The 19,635-nt window shown below is 38.9% G+C and overlaps 1 protein-coding gene across 2 annotated transcripts in view; it reads right to left on the bottom strand.

Annotated features, from left to right (window-relative positions):
- Positions 1–19,635, bottom strand: part of lhfpl3 (LHFPL tetraspan subfamily member 3) — a 58,252-nt gene that overhangs the window by 11,180 nt on the left and 27,437 nt on the right. For both annotated transcript variants that reach the window (XM_033039892.1, XM_033039891.1), the window contains exon 2: positions 1,364–1,600. In XM_033039892.1, coding sequence (XP_032895783.1) covers positions 1,364–1,600 — 237 coding nt within the window. The remainder of the gene's footprint in view (positions 1–1,363; positions 1,601–19,635) is intronic.

The following is a 19,635-nucleotide window of genomic DNA, read 5'->3' as shown; positions in this document are numbered from 1 at the left end:
CTTATCTATATCTATCATCCGCACGGTGAATATAGAGTTAGGCAAAAGTTTAAAAAGCAGGATCTCAAGGGTAGTAATACCTGGGTTATTCTGGTGCCATGTGCTAGTGAGGGTAGGAAGATAGGACAGATGAATGCTTAGTGGTCGATGCAGGAGATTGGGATTCTAATGTTTGGACCTTTGGGATCTTGCAAATCCATTTATCAATTTATTGAGATGGTCTCAAATTTGTATAATATTTAATAAATCATTGTGCCATGTTGCCAGTTGTAATCCACAATCAAAATTTATCACAATACAGATTGGAAACTTGTTATAGCTAGATTCTGTAGTCAGCATACACCATCAGATCAGCAATTTAGCATTGATCCTAATCAAATCAGCACAAACCTTGGGCACCAAAGCCATATTTTTCATTTATTAACAGATGTCACCTGCTACAGAAGTTTGATATTGTCTGGGTGCACGGTAAATGACACCTAATGCAACATCGCAATCTACAATGCAACTGAATAAGTCTGGTCTGTATACACTCATTACATCTTAAAAACAACTTCCAAAACAGATGGAGATAACACTAAATTTTCCTTCTGAAGATACAGGAACACATTTTGTCATTCACATAAATTTGCTAATACAACTGCTTGCATTTGTTTCAAATTCTGATCAGTTCTCTGTTAAAATCTAATGTGCAAAGTACTAAGTTAGTTCAAGTGAGTTTATTGTCATGTGTCCCTGATAGGACAATGAAATTCTTGCTTTGCTTCAGCACACAGAACATAGTAAGCATTTACTACAAAACAGATCAGTGTGTCCATATACCTTAATATAAATATATACACACATGAATAAATAAACTGATAAAGTGCAAATAACAGATAATGGGTTATTAACAGTCAGAGTTTTGTCCGAGCCAGGTTTAATAGCCTTATGGCTGTGGGGAAGTAGATATTCCTGAACCTGGTTGTTGCAGTCTTCAGGCTCCTGTACCTTCTACCTGAAGGTAGCAGGGGAATGAGTGTGTGGCCAGGATGGTGTGGGTCTTTGATGATACTGCCAGCCTTTTTGAGGCAGCGACTGCGATAAATCCCCTCGATGGAAGGAAGGTCAGAGCTGATGATGATTACTAAGTCTATCAATAATTGTTTTAATAAAATTTATGGACATATTTATAACCGTTAAATATTTTGAAGAATGGATTTATTAATGGATCTGTTAACGTACAAACTTAAGTAAGTTGTGGGTTATATCTGAGAACTACATGAAGGTAAAAAATCAACCATATTTATACATTTTTTTGTAATTCTTGAATAAAGGATCCCTACAAATTCAAACTATTTACTGTGACTGAGAAAGATCATACCTTTGGCATCCACTTTGAAGTCATCTGGCAGTAAACCATCTTGCCTGTTGCCTAGGACGAATGCCAGAAATGAAAGGATGAGAGCATCTAGGATTCCAATAATTGCCAGAATGTAGGCCCAGCGAACAGAGCAGGCACCAAGGGTGTACTTGTCCGTTTTTTCCCCACACATGCGTTTTACTTCATCTGAATCCCAGCCATCTGGAAAGATCATGCAGCCCAAGATCAAACAGCCAGCTGAAAGAGAAAACTGGAAGTAAGGAACAAAAGCATTTCATAAACTCGTGTACATCATGCAAGCTTTGGAAAATGATGACCACATGGATGCTGCCTGACCTGTTGAATGCTCCGGGCATTTTCTGTTTTGTTTTGAATTTTCAGCATCCACAGATTTTTGGTCCAGTTTTCAATATTGTACTTGAGTTAAAAACACCACTTCCAAGTTCTATCAATAACCATTCTGACTTGGAAATATTTCACTGTTACTTCATCGTTGCTGGATCAGAATCCGGGAACTCCCTCCCCATCAGCATTATAGGTATACCCACACCTCAAGGACAGCAACAGTTCAAGAAGGCAGCTCACCACTGCTTTCCCAAGGGCAACTAAGGATGAGCAATTAAATCCTGGTCCAGCAAGTTAAACCCATGCTTTGAATGAATAGAATTTGGTTCAGGATCCAATGCATTTGCTGATTATTTCTCTAAGCCGAGCAGAGATAACTACATTTTTATGATTCCTATATTTCACTCTGCCTTCTCTGCAATTGGACATAATGATTTTCCAGTTCATTTAATAAATGCTGCATTAACACATCAATATATTTGGAGATTCTTTCAAACTTCAGCTGTTTTATAAAAGAAAACAATTAATTTGTGTAATCGCTTCCTTGAAAAGCAAATAAATGAACCTTTAACAAGCTCAAGATGTTTAATAAAATTTAAGGACTAATATCAGGCTACTCATTATTTTGAAATACTTATTTTCAGTTTTATTAATATACAAGTCAGGCAACTACACAATAAAAAAAGCAATAATCTAACTGCATCTGCTACCAAACTTTTTCCCATTGGCCGCACTTAGCTTTTTTGGCTCTGCTGCACCAATTAAGCTCAAAGGTTGGCCCATGCAGCTACTCTGCAAAGTGGAGTGGTCTGCAAGCAAAGACTAGACATCAGAGAGTGGATCCTGAGTGAACTCGCAGAAAGCCATGATGGCCTTTTTGTAGCTTGATGTTGTCAATGTCCTTTCAATCACTAAAAGTCTCTGATGATTGAGATATTTAAAACCATTCCACATAAATGTAAATAATTGAAAAATATTATTTGAAAACTAAAGTATGGTTTTACTTAAAAATACAAATATCTGATAATTAAAACATAAAGATTAAAATAAAATAGTGTAAGCACACCACCTACCTGTATTACCATGTAATCAATGTACCTGCAATTCAACCTGATGCTCTCCATGTGCTTCCAGATACTTCTGGGAAAGCAGCAGCATATACTGTGCTGGGCGCAGTAATGTCCACAGCAGTGCTCAAATTACAATTTCTACTCCCATTGCGAAGAGGAAATTAGGAAGAAATAAAAGATATAACACCAATGGATAGGTTTATCATTACAGCTAAATATTTTTTTGAAATTGTCATTATAGAAACATAAATGATTTTACAGTGTTTGATTTGTCTTTTATGCCTCTTGTATTTGAGACCAGTAAGAAATGTCAGTTCCAGCCAGTGAAAGTGGTTAAGAGATTCTGAACACCATTCCTTTTATGGTTAATGCCATAGAAAGAGCAGTGCATGATCGTAAATGGTGAGAACTGTAAGTGGATGATGAAAATGTGGGTCAGCATTTAGGTGACTGTCATTTAAATTATTGCATTGATTACCTGTGGTGTATATATTGCTTTGTGACTTACCTAACTGTTACCTTAAGATTGTTGAGCAGTGATGTCACATGGTTAACTTAGTAACTCTATATGTGCCCTGTTTCAGTTTTTGTGTAGGTGTTGCTTGCCAAAATAAAGCAATATTCGCTTGATGATTCATGTCCAAGTGAGTTCTGCTATACTCCACATGCAGTTACATGTAGACTGAAATTATAATAACAAAAACAATGATTAGGTGTGTTGCTATAGTAAGACTAGGTTTGTGACAAGGTATGCAAAACAGCAACTTAAATCGCTCGATACTGAAAGGAGCGAGATAGGGACACCTATATTGCTGAATCTCTCAAAGTGCACGATGTAATCAATGGAGCACTTACCATTACCTGTATTCACTATTAAAATTCTCAATTTTCCTAACAAAAAGTATCACTTGATATATCTCCAGACTGTGTGAGACTGGATACAAGAAATATCTATATGATTAAAAGTCTCATCTTGACCACTTCCTGTCTGCGCTGTATATTGATTTTCGAGAAAAAAAAACGCTACCATATATCGCTATGATTTTTGGCCATCTTACTCGCAGTCCTCCTCCACTGAGCAGGCCCTGAGGATTTTTCCCATCGATGAAAAATAAAAAAAGTTATGAGTTGTTAAAAAATCTTGAGATCCTCTCATCTGTCCATCACCGTGATGAAGGTAACGCCCCTTCCGGGGGAGGAGGACTATAAAACCCCGGATGCCTCGACATGGCTCAGTCACTCATTCTAAGCTGTGAATCAACTGAACTGTGAGTCTGCAATGTACTTGCAATAAATGATTTGTAAACCCTTAATGACAATGCCATGAGTTGTTTGGCCTGCTGCCCTGACTGTGCTTGAAACTGCAATGCTTTATTAGGTCTGACTGTGTTTAGAAGGAATAAATGCTTTATTAGGTCCGACTGTGTTTGGTTCAAAAGTCCCGCTCAATTTGCCATGAATGCTAGGGAACTCAGGGAAGTTAATAATGCTGTATTGAAGAGAATCTACATTACTGAATAGATGGTGCTGGAGGTCTGAAAATGCATGAAGATGATTAAATTCCTGGGACCTGATCGTATGTATCACTATGATTTGTGCACGGGATACACTAAATGGCAAAGATTGGCTGATTGGCACTTAAGTTAAAAGAATATTTGTATCAGTTTTTACACTCCTCTTGCTGATGGGGTTTTATGAACACATTTTCTTTGCAGCTCTTTTACCTTTTCCAAATATAAAAGCCAGTGGAAAAGGTACAATGGTAGTAATTCACTGAATCATAGAATTGTTAAGACACAGAAGGAGACCATTTAACCCGCTGAATCTATGCCAGTTCTTATCAGCACAATCTACCTGCAAAATTATTCAGATCATAACTATTTTCTTTAAAAACCATTCTCTTTCCTCCTTTAAACCTAAGCATCCTATATCTTTGGAACATTTGCAGTTGGGAATTTTTTTTCTCTATGCTAAGGCAGTCATTTTGTGACTTCCGCTTAGTGGACAGGTCGCGCTGATTGCGTAATTTCCGGTAAGTGCAGAGGTCACGCTGATTGCGGAAGTGCCGCTGACTGCAGAAGCCCCAAAGTGGAGAGGCCGTGTGAGTATTCAAGAAAGTTTACTGCCATATATATGGTGTGTGAGTCGATGAGTGTGTGTGTACGTGTTTGTGAGTGTATGTGTGTGTGAGTGTCTGTGTGTGTGTGTGTGTCTGTGTGTGTGTGTGTGTGAGTGGGAGTGTCTGAGTGTGAGTGAGTGAGTGAGTGAATGTGTGTGTGTGTGTGCGCGTGTCTGTGTGAGTGGTCTCAGTGACTGAGCTGCCAGCCCAAGAATCCATTTGGCCCACAATGTCCATAATAGTACTATAGAAACCAGTCCCTTCAGCCCACAACACCATGCCCCCCCCCCCCACTGGCCATCAATATTAAAATTGGTGGAGAGGTGGAATATTGTGTTGGGGGACCAGCCCTCCCGTGTGAAGCTGTGACCCGATTGGGTCCCACTTAGTCTAGTTGCTCCTAAAAGCCCAATTCAGTCTTTATGATTGGGTTGAAATTATTTGTACGTTTGGGGCTGGTGCATTCTATATATTGGGTCATATCAGAGAAGCAATCTCTAGAGGTCTGGAATGAGCAGCAGCTTCATGCTGGATGTATACACTAGGAAAGAGCTTCACAGAGAAACAGCAAAATAACTCTACATACAGTTCTCAAATTAGGAAAGCCCTCGAGCTCGGCAACCAAAAAAACATTTACTGCTTCTGACTGCACCACATGGCACAAAGACATCCAAACTGTGGCCCACACATCAAATATGACCTGTGATGCTTCATGGATTGGCACACACAATATTCTACTTTGACAAGCCCCAAGAGTCCATGGGTAGTTTATTCCGTCATCACAAGTGAAGCGAGACTTGGCTAGAAATATGACAGATGTTATATTGGGAGGAGTAATTCTGATCGATGACTGGGGGTGGTCAGGCAGGTGATGGGGTATTTGGACAAACAATATCAGCTCTGAGGTGGTGGTGGTCTGGTGCTGGATCTGCAATAACAATGAAAATTTAAGAAAGTCGTCTACCCGGAAGCCACATCAACCCCAAGTTACTGGGAACCCGTTAATTAATGCTGAAACAAGCCTCAAAATTCCAGCTAAGCCCTGCTGTAGTGCTTTTGTATGTATCGATTAATTTTGTGTTTGTAATGTCAAACACATGCTCTCTGACCTTAATCACCAAGGCACTATTCCCTGACTCTGAGCTGACCACTAGATCTGACCACTGATCAAAGATCCCATAATCCTCAGAGTCATGTGTGCCAGGGTCATTCTGTTGTGCACAGCATTGTGGGCCTTGGTTGCTATTGAAATTTTAAGAGGGAGGCTTACAATAAAAGCATCTTTCCTGGACCACATTACAGCAGATCTATGGACTTCTGTGGTGCTGAAAATGCCAATTTTCAAGTATTTACAAATACTTAGAAATTCTCAGTCTACTTGGAATTGAATACTCTGGTAAGTTTCACAAGTGCCATTTCTAATCCCAGCCCCATCCTCTCTCCATCTCAACTCTGTTTTCATCACCAAGAAATTCAGACAAGCAATTTCCCTGGAGGATCTTAGTGTTAAGCCCAATTAAGCCAACAGTGACAACCTCCACATAAGTCAAATTCTTGTTGGATAAGTTGATTCTCCTCTGGTCAAAATCAGCATTATAACCATTGGGATGAATTAATTATAAGATTTTAAAAGGATATTGCAAAAAGAGCAAGCACAAACACATTAGATAGAACCAAAAAAATAAAGTTTATGCTGTTTGACAAAATCACACCATGTTAATGCTTATCCCTATAATATTTCTCTATTAATGCCACAATAATTTTGCCTTCAGACTACATTTTACAATTAGACTTAGGATCCAACTCGCAATTATTGAAATTCCTCCTGCTTTGGCAAATTATATTTGACTGTCTATAAAGAGTTTATGTTCAGTCTGAGACTGAAAGGTATATAATGTTATTTGTTCTTCATTTATTTCTTATGTTCTTGTCAATATTTTTTTGTGATTTGCTGGCCATAGCAATTAGGATTGTACTCATTATTCTTTATGAATGGTAATAAGCTTACAAATATTGTTACGATTTATCAAATAGACAATTACAAACAATTGCAATCTTAACATTATGCAATTTAGAAGAGACATTGTACCTGGAAATTATATTTTTTTTTTACTAAATCTACCAATCTGAAATGGCTAACAAAATTAAGTTGACAATTTTATTTAGGAAAACACCAATCTGAAATGTATTTGATGAGTCCTACTACCCTAAATTTTTAATGCAATTTTGTTTAAAATTCGTAGTCTTACTATGGTATATACCAGTTCATGAATAAAGTTGATATTACAGATGTGACGGCAATATTATGTTTCAATCACATTGCTCTGAAATAAACAGCACCACACAAGCAAATGTCTAGGCCCGTTACTCTTGTTGTTGTCAACTAAGTGAGATTCATTTCCTTGGTGTCATCATACATCTATCAACCAAAAAGAACCCTGATGCCTCACACCTGCGCAATTGGTATCAAAAGATTTATTTTGTATCCATCATTCACTGTTCAAATTCATTCTAGCAATGCGGGAGCTGAAGTTTTCATATGGGAAAAAAAAAGAAAGGTTATTGTGGAAATAATTCAGAAGAGAGGCAGCTTCGTCGGAGGAGTTTAGTGAGATCAGAACAGATAGGGCAGATTGGAAAAAATTAAACGGTTGGATGGAGGAGATTGGAATGACTATTTTTTTTAACAAGCTACTTTGAGAACTTTGATATCTGAGTGGAATCTGCTTGCAATGAAATTTGAAAAAATTCAAGTGAAAGATCTAACTTTGTAGAATTTGATTTTAAAAGATGTTAAAAATTGAATGTCATGAATTACATCATCCATCTGCTGATTGCAAAATCTACCCATTACTACAGGTTTGGATATGCAAATATGGCGCATAAGAGACACATATATCATTAAACTTCATAAACATACCAATATCTCTGTGCTGTAAAACGTTCTTCCAAATCTATTTCACTATATAAACAGACAATGTTCCATTTTACACACAGAGTTCCATCCATTCTAAATGTGGTACTTATCTATTGAATGGTGCATATAGAATAAAGATCATTATTTAATTTCTAATAATTGACTAAACAAGTACATCAGGATGTCGAAGAAACTTGTTCAAAATTTATTTTGATTTTTCAATGGAAATTTATACACACTCTCTATTTATGAATCACAAATTATCCTCAAACTCAACCAATAGCTGACACAGTAGAACCAATAGAAAACACCTTTAGGCATAAGTGGCTAGATTATTTTTAATGAGGGAAATAACATAGATATGCGATTTGGGGTAGCTGTTTATTTTCTGAATTGATTCATGGAGCATGTTCCTGGACAGTTTTTGGCTTCAAAAAACATTGCCACTATTGATGGTCATATGAGTATGTACTGCATATGAAGTATAGTACAAGAAGGAGATAAAGTCATTCATGACATGATGTCAAGACAACAACTCTCCTTCAATGTCAGCAAGATGAAAGAGCTATTTATTGACTTCAGGAAACAAGATGGAGCACATGTCCCAGTCTGCAGCAATGATACCAAAGTGGAGATACTGAACAAGACCTTCAAGTTTCTAGGCAAAAATATATTGCTAATCTGTCCTGGACCAACCACATTGAGTTAAGAAAGCACACCAACTTCTCTACTTCCGCAGAAGATTAAGGAAGCTCGACATGTCTCCAACAACCACAAGAAATTGAAGAGAGTTGTGAATGTAGCATGGTCCAGCATGCAACCGCCCCCGCCCCCCATCTCCATCATATATATTTCATGCTGCCTCAGGAAAGTTGCCAATATAATCAAGGATCATTTACCTTGTCATTTACCCTCCAACATTCTACTGGGCAGGAGATATAGAAGCTTGAAAGCATACACCACCAGATTCAGGAACAGCTTCCCCACTGTCATCAGACTACTGAATCCAATTCTCGTAAGCTAAGGATGTAGTCCTGATCTCCCAGCCTTACTCATTGCTCTTTCACTTTTTTTTAAAATATCTGCAGTTAGTCTGTAATTGTAATGCTATAACACCATAACATTATATTCTGCAATCTGATACTTTATATCTGATACATTACTTATACATGTTTTTGGCATGATTGTAATGATCTGGATAGCAGGCAACCAAAAAGTTCACTGTACAGAGGTTGTCAATTCTAAACTACAAGTAATTTGTTTACTGTGTAATTTGTACTGCACTTCTACATCCTGGTTTGTTTCGCCTATGATAATCACACTCTCCAGATGTGATAATTAGAGGATCTTTAGTATCAAACTATAGTGAATTTATTTTCAGATTGATAGCACACCACACTTTCCTTGAAGATAACAAAGCATTGGATATAAATATGCCTCAAAACCACGTGCAAATACAGCTTTTTTTGATCAGGCTCATTAACACCCAGTAAAATGAATTTTCCCAGCAAACACGCTCCATCTCATTATATTTATAATTCTTACACCATGTCAATTTCTAGCAAGACTAATTTAATTCATTTGATCCGTTAACTGCATGTATAGTGTAAACTAAATGATGATGGCACAATTTTGTATTTTACTGGCTTATAATATTTCTCACAATACCAATCAATCAATCAGTTTTATTCGTCACATGCACATATAAGTGCATGCGTCTTGGAAGTCACGAATTGGCACTTTCCTACCGGAGAACGCAGCTTCACGATGTTGTAGGCAGCAGGCCGGCGGTCGGAGCTCTTCTCCGGGGATCCCCATCGAGGGATCCCAGGCTCCGGATGCCGCGCCCGCGGATAGAAGCCCCGCAGAACACGGCTTCAGGATGTAACAGTCCGCGGCCAGCGAACGGAGCACTCCCTTCCGGCGACCCCGGCAAGGGCTCGCCTGCTCCACGATGAAAAGTCCACGCTGCACCCGCTGCTGAAACACCGGGTCCGACTCCGGGAAAGGCCGCTCTAAATCCATGCTGTTAGGCAGCGAGGGAGGCAACATGGAAAAAGTCGCCTCTCCGTGGAGGAGGCGACCGAAAGCGGTTCCCCCTTTACCCCCCTCAAAGGGAAGTTGAAATAACGAACACATTGCTGGCAGGGCAGCCGTCTCGCAGTGCCCCCACCGACCAGAATAGTAAGTACACCTCTCAGTAAGCAAATATTTTCTACAGGGGTCAAATTATGCGGCACAATCCACCTCTGAAAGGAACCGCCACAGTTTGGCCAAACCCCATCCTTCAAAATGTAAGACAGATTATGTCAACTTGCTACATAGCATCACTTCACACATTACTTCAAACTAACAAATATGGGCAGAGGATGTGGAAGCGAGAAGATAGCTGGTTTTGAGATAGAAAGCAGGAGGAGTAAAGAGTGGAACAGGTGAGTGGTGATGTCCCACAAGAATCGGTACTGTGATCACTGATGTTTCATTCTCTGATGCTCATTTCAATGTTCCTAACACCAATTATCTCCTAGGACTTTAGTCTCTCTACCACCCTCTCCATCACTTCCATATTCAGCCTTCTTTATCCCTGCCTCTAACACAATCCAATTACATGACTTCTTCAATCAACTCTACAAAAGGATAGCAGAGGGAAGACTTTGTGTGCAAGGATCATTCCATCTTATCTTGGGCCTGTGTATGACAGAATTTAGCATCAAGGGCCTGACCTAGACCCTCCACTTTACCAGTATTACTTGTATTTCATGGCAGGCACGGAACATTTTCTTCCGGGTCAATGATTTTTCAGTACACTTCTTCATCGGTATTTCATCAGAATTCAACGTGAAGAAGCGACTTTTAATTTAATTTGCATTTAATTGAAAATGAAGCACCATTCTGATGAAGGTCATTGATCTGTTGCTCTGACAATATCTGACGCACAATTTTTCTAGCATTTTCTGATTTATTATAGAAACCTAGGTAACAGATTTTTAATCCAGTGTATACATAATAAAACTAAGGCTGCTTTGTTTGAATTTAATGATTCCCTTCAGAAGGGTCATCTTGAAGCCAGTTTGATCAGGAAAGTGAGATTTACAATTGATAGGAATATGTGAATTTGAATGACCTTCTTAGAGCAATCAGAAACTAAAGCAGAGCTCCATTGTAATCTGGGTAATCCTTAAAATCTTTTTTTAAGGAGATTCATCAATGATGCTTCTTTTCAAGTTGAAAGCAAGTATGATTGTAATTGGTATTTTATATCAGTCTATAAATCCTTTGACATCATTGGCATAATTAGCAATCTATAACAATGACATTAACTGGGAAAATCTGCTTGAATAGATCATTGATTCTGACAGTATTAAGAATCTAAATTAACATGCACAGTTGAAGCATGTTTGAAATTGTCAAGTTGTCCTCTTACCAACAATACATGATATACAATCAGATCTGTAACCCACAATTTTTAATAGTAAATGAAATTACTATTTAAAGTCCATCATTAAAGATTTTAGAGGAAAATGGAAAAGCAAGTACATACAATTAAATTGAAAAAAATCTCAAAATTGTATGTGCCTTCACTAATTTTTCATGCATCAATCAAGCTGTTTGCGGGTGGTGAGAAGAGTAAACTCTTGATTTCAGTCTCACTCCAGCTTTTGACAGTGTGAGTATCAAAGTCAGAAATGAATTCTTCAGTTCTGATACCTTGAGATCATTTACACAGTTAAGCTTTCTACATGCTGAAAGCAACATCCTGTGGGTAGGACGGCAACATCGAGCAGCTTAATATATTTACGAAGAATATTATACATTTGATCATGTACATTTACTCAATAGTTTGACCTTATGAATGGTATATTTTAGAATTTTTCTAAGAGTTATTTCATTGGTGTAGATATTTGTTGGCTTTTGTACTGTCTGACAGAACATCTGCGACTCCACATAAAATAAAAATAGAACTTCAGTCTCATCAGTAAAACACTCAGAACAAGAGATGAAAGCTGAAAATATTATTTCCTGGATAAATAACCAGGGTTAGACAGTGAACAGTAATCACTTCAGGATTTATATCTCTACAAACACAACCCTTCACCAGTCAACCATTAAATTGGATACTGACTAGTGCATTGTGAATTCTACCTTCCAGGGTTAAGAGGAAACCAATAGCATTGCTATCACCTGAATAGAATTGCTTCCGATATAAAAGGAATGTAAAGAAAATAGATTTTCGATTTAAATGGGTTTGGTGACTGAAAATCAACCGATCTTAAAAAAAAGAGAACGCTGTCATAAAAGACCGGCATTTGATGAATCCTTCTTGCTCTCAAGTCTCTTTAGCCAGCAGCAAAAAAGGACTACTTGACCTAAATGCATCCTAATGAGCTGCTTTACTGTTCCATAATTAAGTTATGAAGCAATGTCCATTTTTTATATTTCTCTACCTTTTATCTTTTTGTGTGCACAAAACAGACGGATGAGATAAGGGTACTTAAAATGATAAATGGTCTAGTAGGAGTAGGTAGAAAGCTCTTTCCATTGCCAGAAGGGTCAAGAATCAGAGGACGTAGATTTTACGCACCACCTCGTCAATGCTGACCACGATACCAATCTAAAATAATCCCATTTGCATGGATTAGGACACATTCTTCCGCTCTTTTCCTATAAAAGTACCTGTCCAACAGCGCGCCGATTCAAAGAGGGCTGAGTTAAGAGTGGTGATCAAATATTTGTTTCAATTAAGTGGGTTTTAAAGAGAATCTTCGATGCATAGTGTGATAAAGGAAGGAAATGGCCGGTACACATTACCCGCATAGCTATGTGCCTCCAAGACCACCTCCCATGAATCCAGCTCCGCTCCCAGGACGGAGCCAACCTTCCTGATGATTTTGTTAATCCTATTGGCATTCGTGGCCTTCGCCCTAGCACACGACAGCGAAGAAGATATCATCGGCTACCACCGATTGGTAGAACATCTGCAGCATCTTACTGCAGATGTTGAAGGAGCGGAGCCTTCTCAAAAGGTACAGCCAGCTCTGTCCTTTCTTGTACAGAGCCTCGGCATTCCTGAACCAGTCCAGTTTACTGTCCAGGTACACTCCAAGGTATTTGTACTCCCTGGTAAACTGCACATCCACACTATTGATGGAGACAGGGGACAGGGTGTTCCTTTCCTCCTAAAGTCCACCATTAATTCCTTAGTCTTGTCAGTGTTGAGCTGCAGGTGATTCAGCCCACACCATTCAACAAAGTCGTTGACTACACCTCTGTATTCAGCTTCCCTCCCACTACTGATGCAGCCCACGATTGCAGGTGCTACTGCAAGCATGATACTAGTTGTACCTGTACCTCAATATACTTGTGAATATGCAAATAAACTCCACATGACTTGGATCAGTCTACCATGCAGAACCTTTAAGTCCATTTGGAAAACAGCTACCACCTTGCCTTTATTAATCTCCTTGGTTACCTCCACACAAAAAAACTCTGATTTGTGAGACATGATCTCCCCTGCACAAAACTATGCTGACCCCACCTAATCAGTCCTTGTCTTTCCGAATGAACATAATAAGTTGACTGTGTAAATACCACTCAATGTTCAGAGTTGCTCTCACTTGTGGTCCTCAAACAATTGGGTAAGTCAATCAGAGCAGACCCTGACTCATTTTTATTCATAGCTTAAAATGGAAAGATGGCCACAGGTGAAAAGATATCAAGTTATTTATAAGCATGCCAATGGGTGGTGTATTGTCCATTTATTGGTCAAGAATTTTCAGAGATGGTACATTTGAAACTCTCTGTCAGCTTTCCTAATTACTTGCTCGACCTACATATGATCAAAACATGTACTATGCACCTCAGAGTCCTTTAATCTCTCGTTCAAAGGATTTAAAATGTTCCTGTTTGTGAAACAGAGCCTGATCACTTGATTCAGTAATGTGAGTATAGGATCTATTCCCTTCAGGTATGATAAGTTGACAGTGGCACTAATAAACTTTTCTGTATTTCTTCTATGGCAAACCTTCCATTTTGAGCTACTAACAAGAATGAAGTTAAGGGGCTGTCCCACTGCGGCGACCTAAGCTGCGAGTTTAGACAAGTTTGCCCTCGACTCAAACTCGCAGCATGGTCGACACGAGGTCTAGCAGGGCCTATGAGGTCACTGAAACTCTCTTTCGTGCTCGAGGAAAGTTCCCGAGTACTCGTGGCCTCAGGTAGGTCGTGGAAAATTTTTCAGCATGTTGAAGATTTTTCCCAGAGTAAAATTTGGTCCGCATGGTTCTTTTTGACTCGGAGTGGGGTCGCTATTTAGTTACAGGCAGTCGAGGGCAGCCGTAGGCAATCTCCTTTGCTGACCGGGCATTTTGATTGGCTCATTAGAGTTTACAGGACTCTAATGAGCTAATGAGTTTCTCCCCCCCCCCCCGCGCTCTCTAAAGGACTTACCGTACACTGTGGCAGCCGTTTACCTTCCTGTTCATCATGGGTGTGAATTTCAGACAGCACTCCCCCGCTTTCCCTGGCCCCCGCCTTTGCGATGTGTTTGTCTGTGTGTGTGTGTGTGTGTGTGTGAGCGGTCGGTCGATCCAGCTCGAGGTTTTCCAGGCGAGTGCCCTCGAGCTTGAAGGTCGAAGACACTCTTCTTAACTCGCAGATCAGGTCGTTGCAGTGGGACAGCCCCTTTCCAGAGTTGTAGAGTTATATAGCGTTATTATAACAGGTCCTTCAGCCCATGTCGTCCATGCTAACCAAGGTGCCTATGAAATAGTCCTATTTTCCTATATTTGGCTCATATCCTTCTGATCCATGTACCTGTCCAGATATTTCTTAGATGTCATTGGAGCTAGCTCTATTACTGCCTCTGGCAGCTTCATCCATACAGGTACTACCTTCTATGGAAAATGGCAACCGAGGTCTCCTTTACAATCGCTCTCTTCTTACCTTAAGCCTATGCTCCCTAGTTTTAGACACCTTTATCTTGGGAGGAAGACTGTGACTGTCTACCCTATTTATGCTCCTCATGATTTTATAATCATCTTTATAATCTTTGATTTAACAACCTCATTGAACATGGGAATCTTGTATCCTTCATTCATTTTCTGTCAGTTTTCAAACTGTGCACTCTATCTGTTCGGTCTCCCCAGTTACATTTCAAGTAGAAATTTATTTTCCCAAATATGCTTAAAAATAATATTTAAATTTAAAAAATTTTGAAAATGTTTTCCCATTTCTTAACGATTACAGACATTGGACCATTTTACCAATGGCAAACTTTTTAATATGCTGCTTTATTGATAAAAGTAATTATGGCTCCCTGATAAATCTGTCAATTATAATGGAAATAAAATCACCACATTAGCAATGAACATGTTAGAACAAGAAAACCTGAAGCACTCAATGGGGAAAATGTAATAAGTACACCATTACTTTGTTTGCCAATCGGACTCTATTGCATCAGTTATGACAGAGGTCTTATACTGGTGCTGCTTCCAGACTTCTCCCTTGCTGTAAATTTGACATATTAGCTTTGGAGATCTCTTCTGGAATACAACTACATACTATGAGTGTGTTGCATGTCCGAGATTTTAGTGCAACAAAAGTAATCTTTTATAGACACAAAATGCTGGTGTTACTCAGTAGGACAGGCAGCATCTCTGGAGAGAAGGAATGGGTGACGTTTCGGGTCGAGAACTATCTTCAGGCTCAAGTAATCATTTTGTACGTATTGAAGGAGACCAATGTGGCAGAAAGCAATGTAATGTTTCTCAAAATAATTTCTGACCAGCAGCCCCACTAAGTTAAGGGTGAAGTTATAACATTTATCAGACTAACATGAAATTTATTTTCCCTCCATTTGGAACAGGAACTGCATAACAACAACTAATCTTCTGAGATATGAGCATTCCAATATTTCATATTAAGAGCCATAGATTTTTGCTGGTATGCCATTTCACAGTACAGAACAATATAGTAAAATGCAGGAATAGATATTCATCCTAATGTCAGTTCTGACAAGAATACATCATGACTGAAGTATTTCCATACAGTGATAGAAGCAATATCCTCTCGCGGATGGTATAAAAAAAAGTTAGAAGCAGAGTAAAAACTGGTCTTTCTGCAAATCTGGAAACTGCCAGTAATTAACAACAATGGAAATGTCAATTTAATAGAGCCCAATTTAAAACATATCTCAAACAGACTGACTCAGACTACAGATCAACTTCAACAACATATTGCAAAGGAAAGACGTGCTGTGTGGTTGGTGATTAAATGTGCAACCACAGTAAAGTATCTGACCTGAACAGATGATGTAGCTCATGCAAATATATGTCTTTATGTTGATATGCCAAATTTCGTTTAATTTACAGTGTGGAAAGAGGCTCTTCGGCCCGTCCATGCTAACCATCAATCACTAGTTCTATCCTACACACAATTTACAGAAGTTAATTAACCTACAAACCTGCACATTTTTGGGATATGGGAGAAGACTAGAGCACCTGAAGGAAACCCACGCTGTCACAGGGAGAACGTACAAACTCCGTACTGATAACACCTAGTCAGGATCGAACTCGAGTCTCTGGTGCTGTAAGGCAGCAACACCACCACCACGCTGCTGTGCTGCCCCATATCTCCACTGTCGTGCCCTAACTTGCATCAATTACCATTTAACCATCACCCGAATTCCAGTTACGTAAACACATGTCTTTAAAATTCTCATCCCTGTTTTCAAACCCCTCATTGGTTTGGCAATTCCCCATCCCACCAAAATAAATATGTGGGGCAGCATGGTGGTGCAAAAGTAGAGTTGCTGCCTTACAGTGTTTGTAGTGCCAGAGACCCGCGTTCGATCCCGACTATGGGTGCTGTCTGTATGGAGTTTATATGTTCTCCCCGTGACTTTTCACCAAGATCTTCGGTTTCCTCCCACACTCCAAAGACGTACAGGTTTGTAGGTTAATTGGCTTGGGTTTGTATACTTGGTATAGGTGTAAATTGTCCCTAGTGTGTATAGGCTTGTGTTAATGTGCAGGGATCGCTGGTCGGTGCGGACTCAGTGGGTGAAGGTTATTGGTTATTTCCAAACCCATGGATCTAGAGTTAAAGCAAATATTTGCAAAAAGTCAATAAAGGATTAAGGGTTTCGGCCCAAAACGTTCCCTATTTCCTTCGCTCCATAAATGCTGCCGCACCCGCTGAGTTTCTCCAGGACTTTTGTCTACCAAAGGATGTGGATGTATAGGGAGCAGGTAAGAATACAACTGGAAATTGTATAAGAATTTTAAACCAGATAGAAGATGAATTAAAAGATAATCAGTCAGAAAAGAACAAGACAAATTAGCCACAGAAGTCCCCTAAATTTAACAAATGCCATTTTTTGCACAGTGCCAAGGTGGTAATATGTGCTAAAGCCTGGTTTTGTTAACTGCTACTATAATTTAATCTTGGGAAAATATGATTTTGGCTTAAATGTAATGTAAATGCTATAACTACTGGTGTTGGTGTTTCATTGAATCACTGATTGGCTCTGTAAAGGGCAAAATTTGCCCAATCATCATTTTCCCAATCATGCTGTATTCCAAGGTGATTGTCCACTACTAAATCCATACCGAGGATACACTCTACTAGGTTTTCAAGTCAGCAATAAGTCTTTCAGCACCACACCTCGTGGACAGTGGCAATTGAAAACTAATAAAAGCATTTATGACTTGCAGAATCATGGCAACAATCATTTGAGAATAATAAACAACTAGCATGTAGGTAGCTTATGATCCCTTTAACATCACTGGATTGTGGGGAAAAGGGTGGACTTCTTTCTGCAGCTTCACATGTTCAGTCGATATTAAGAGGAATGATAAGCATTGAGTGTTGATATCATAGCCTTTCTGATCCTCGTACTTCCAGCAAGTGTTCATTGTAAACTGTCTATCACCAAGATCGTGCATGCCATGATTCACACCATAAAAACAGTGAATTTCATTTTGAAGCTCTCAGAACAAAAGTAATATCCAAACAATGGGCACAGACAAACTCAATATTTTTCCAGGAAATAGTACACAGATGTGTAATTCACTGCTTCTGAATGAACTCTAATTGAACATTCAAGAAGTGATCATATTCGTTAATGAATACTTTGTTTTTCATGTAAAATAGGCAGCGATATTTGTGAAAGAAATGATAATCTTGATTTGTTGCTTGCTATCCCACCAAGCCTTAGGGTCCTTTCCACTTGATCACCTGTATCTATTGAAAACATTAGATCATTCACATATGTGAGTTTGCTGATATAGTAGTGGACAGTAAATTGACTGATGTTGTTATTTCTTACAAAGTGTCCTAGTGTGTAGAATCTGATGGAATGATGTGCCTAAACCACTGCAATGATTAACATGGCTTTGAGGCACTCTGCCTACTGGAGCAGAACTACCAGAAATACGAATCCTCGCTGGTTAAAAAAGGCCGTATGGTGTGTGGCCCTATGCATCTTGCTCTCTTGGGCCCTTTGTTTCAACCACAGCATTAAATCTCTGCTCTCTTTTTGCTGCTGTTCCTCTACATTCTTTAGCTACAGTGTGGATCAACCAAGATATCCATTTCTCACCAACTTACACTGGAGGATCTCTTCACGCTTCAGTTCCATCAAGTTTTATGAACAGAGAAAATACAAACAGTAGCCATCTAAGAAGATTGATTTGTGAATTAACACTGCTGATATGACTGTGTTAATCTTCACATAACTACGGGCTGTTAATGCTAAAGATTTTAGTGTCATTGGGATTCTGCGGACTTGGGGAAGAGTTTTCAACAACTGAAGAATATATATTTTAATATTCTAAAAAGAGCTACTGGTTAAATCATTTTTATCACAGGTTACTTACCATATTAAAGGCACAATATAAATATAAATATAATTTGCTGTATGATAACTAGACAACATTGTCATGTTTGAAAACAAAAGCAATAAAAATCTATCCTGAGTGGCCAGGACCTCCACAACGAATTGTCTTTGTCCCAAACATTATGGAGGGCACTGTATATAAGATGATGAGGGGAATGGATAGGGTGATAGCACAGAGTAGGGGAATCAGGAACCAGAGTACATAAGTTTAAGGTGAGAAGGGAAATATTTAATAGGAACCTGAGGAGCAACCTTTTCATACAGAGGATGGCGGATATATGGAATGAGCTGCAAGAGGAGGTAGATGAAGCAAGGACTATAACAATATTTAAAAGATATTTGGACAGTTGCATAGATAAGAAAGTTGAGAGGAATATAGGCTAAACGCCAGCAGAGACTAGCATAGATGGGGTATTTTGGTCAGCATGGACAAGTTGGGTCGAAGGGCTTGTTTCCGTGATGTGTGACTATGAGTGAAAATGTTCTATTATTAGCAAACATTTACACAAGTGTGTTCAATTATATGACTCAAATATTAATTTAAAAAAAGCTCCAATCCTGCTGGAAGGAAAATAGTGAGATCAATATTTCTCACCTTAAATTTCACAACATCCCAACATGTAACAACGTTTGTTATATGCCACTGGCACAGTATGCGCTCATTATTTCAGCTTTTAAACACTGGAAGAACTGTGACATAGTCAGCACCATATTCAGTGTTTACATTAAGTACCACCCTTTTGAATTTCAAAATCAATAACATTCATTGTCAATTATATTATAGAACACGCTGCTCAGCTTTCTTCTTAGAGTGAGAGTATTAACAGCACCAAAATCTTGCATTCTGCGTTACATAGGTTGAAACTTCTTAAGTGAATGCATTCACTGACAGCCACTGAATAGTGCAGTATAGCTTTACTCCAG

Source organism: Amblyraja radiata, chromosome 21 (genome assembly GCF_010909765.2).
Source record: "Amblyraja radiata isolate CabotCenter1 chromosome 21, sAmbRad1.1.pri, whole genome shotgun sequence".
NCBI classification, from domain to species: Eukaryota; Metazoa; Chordata; class Chondrichthyes; order Rajiformes; family Rajidae; genus Amblyraja; species Amblyraja radiata.
Note: the sequence above shows the minus strand (reverse complement) of the source record. Positions and strands in the feature narration are given on the sequence as shown.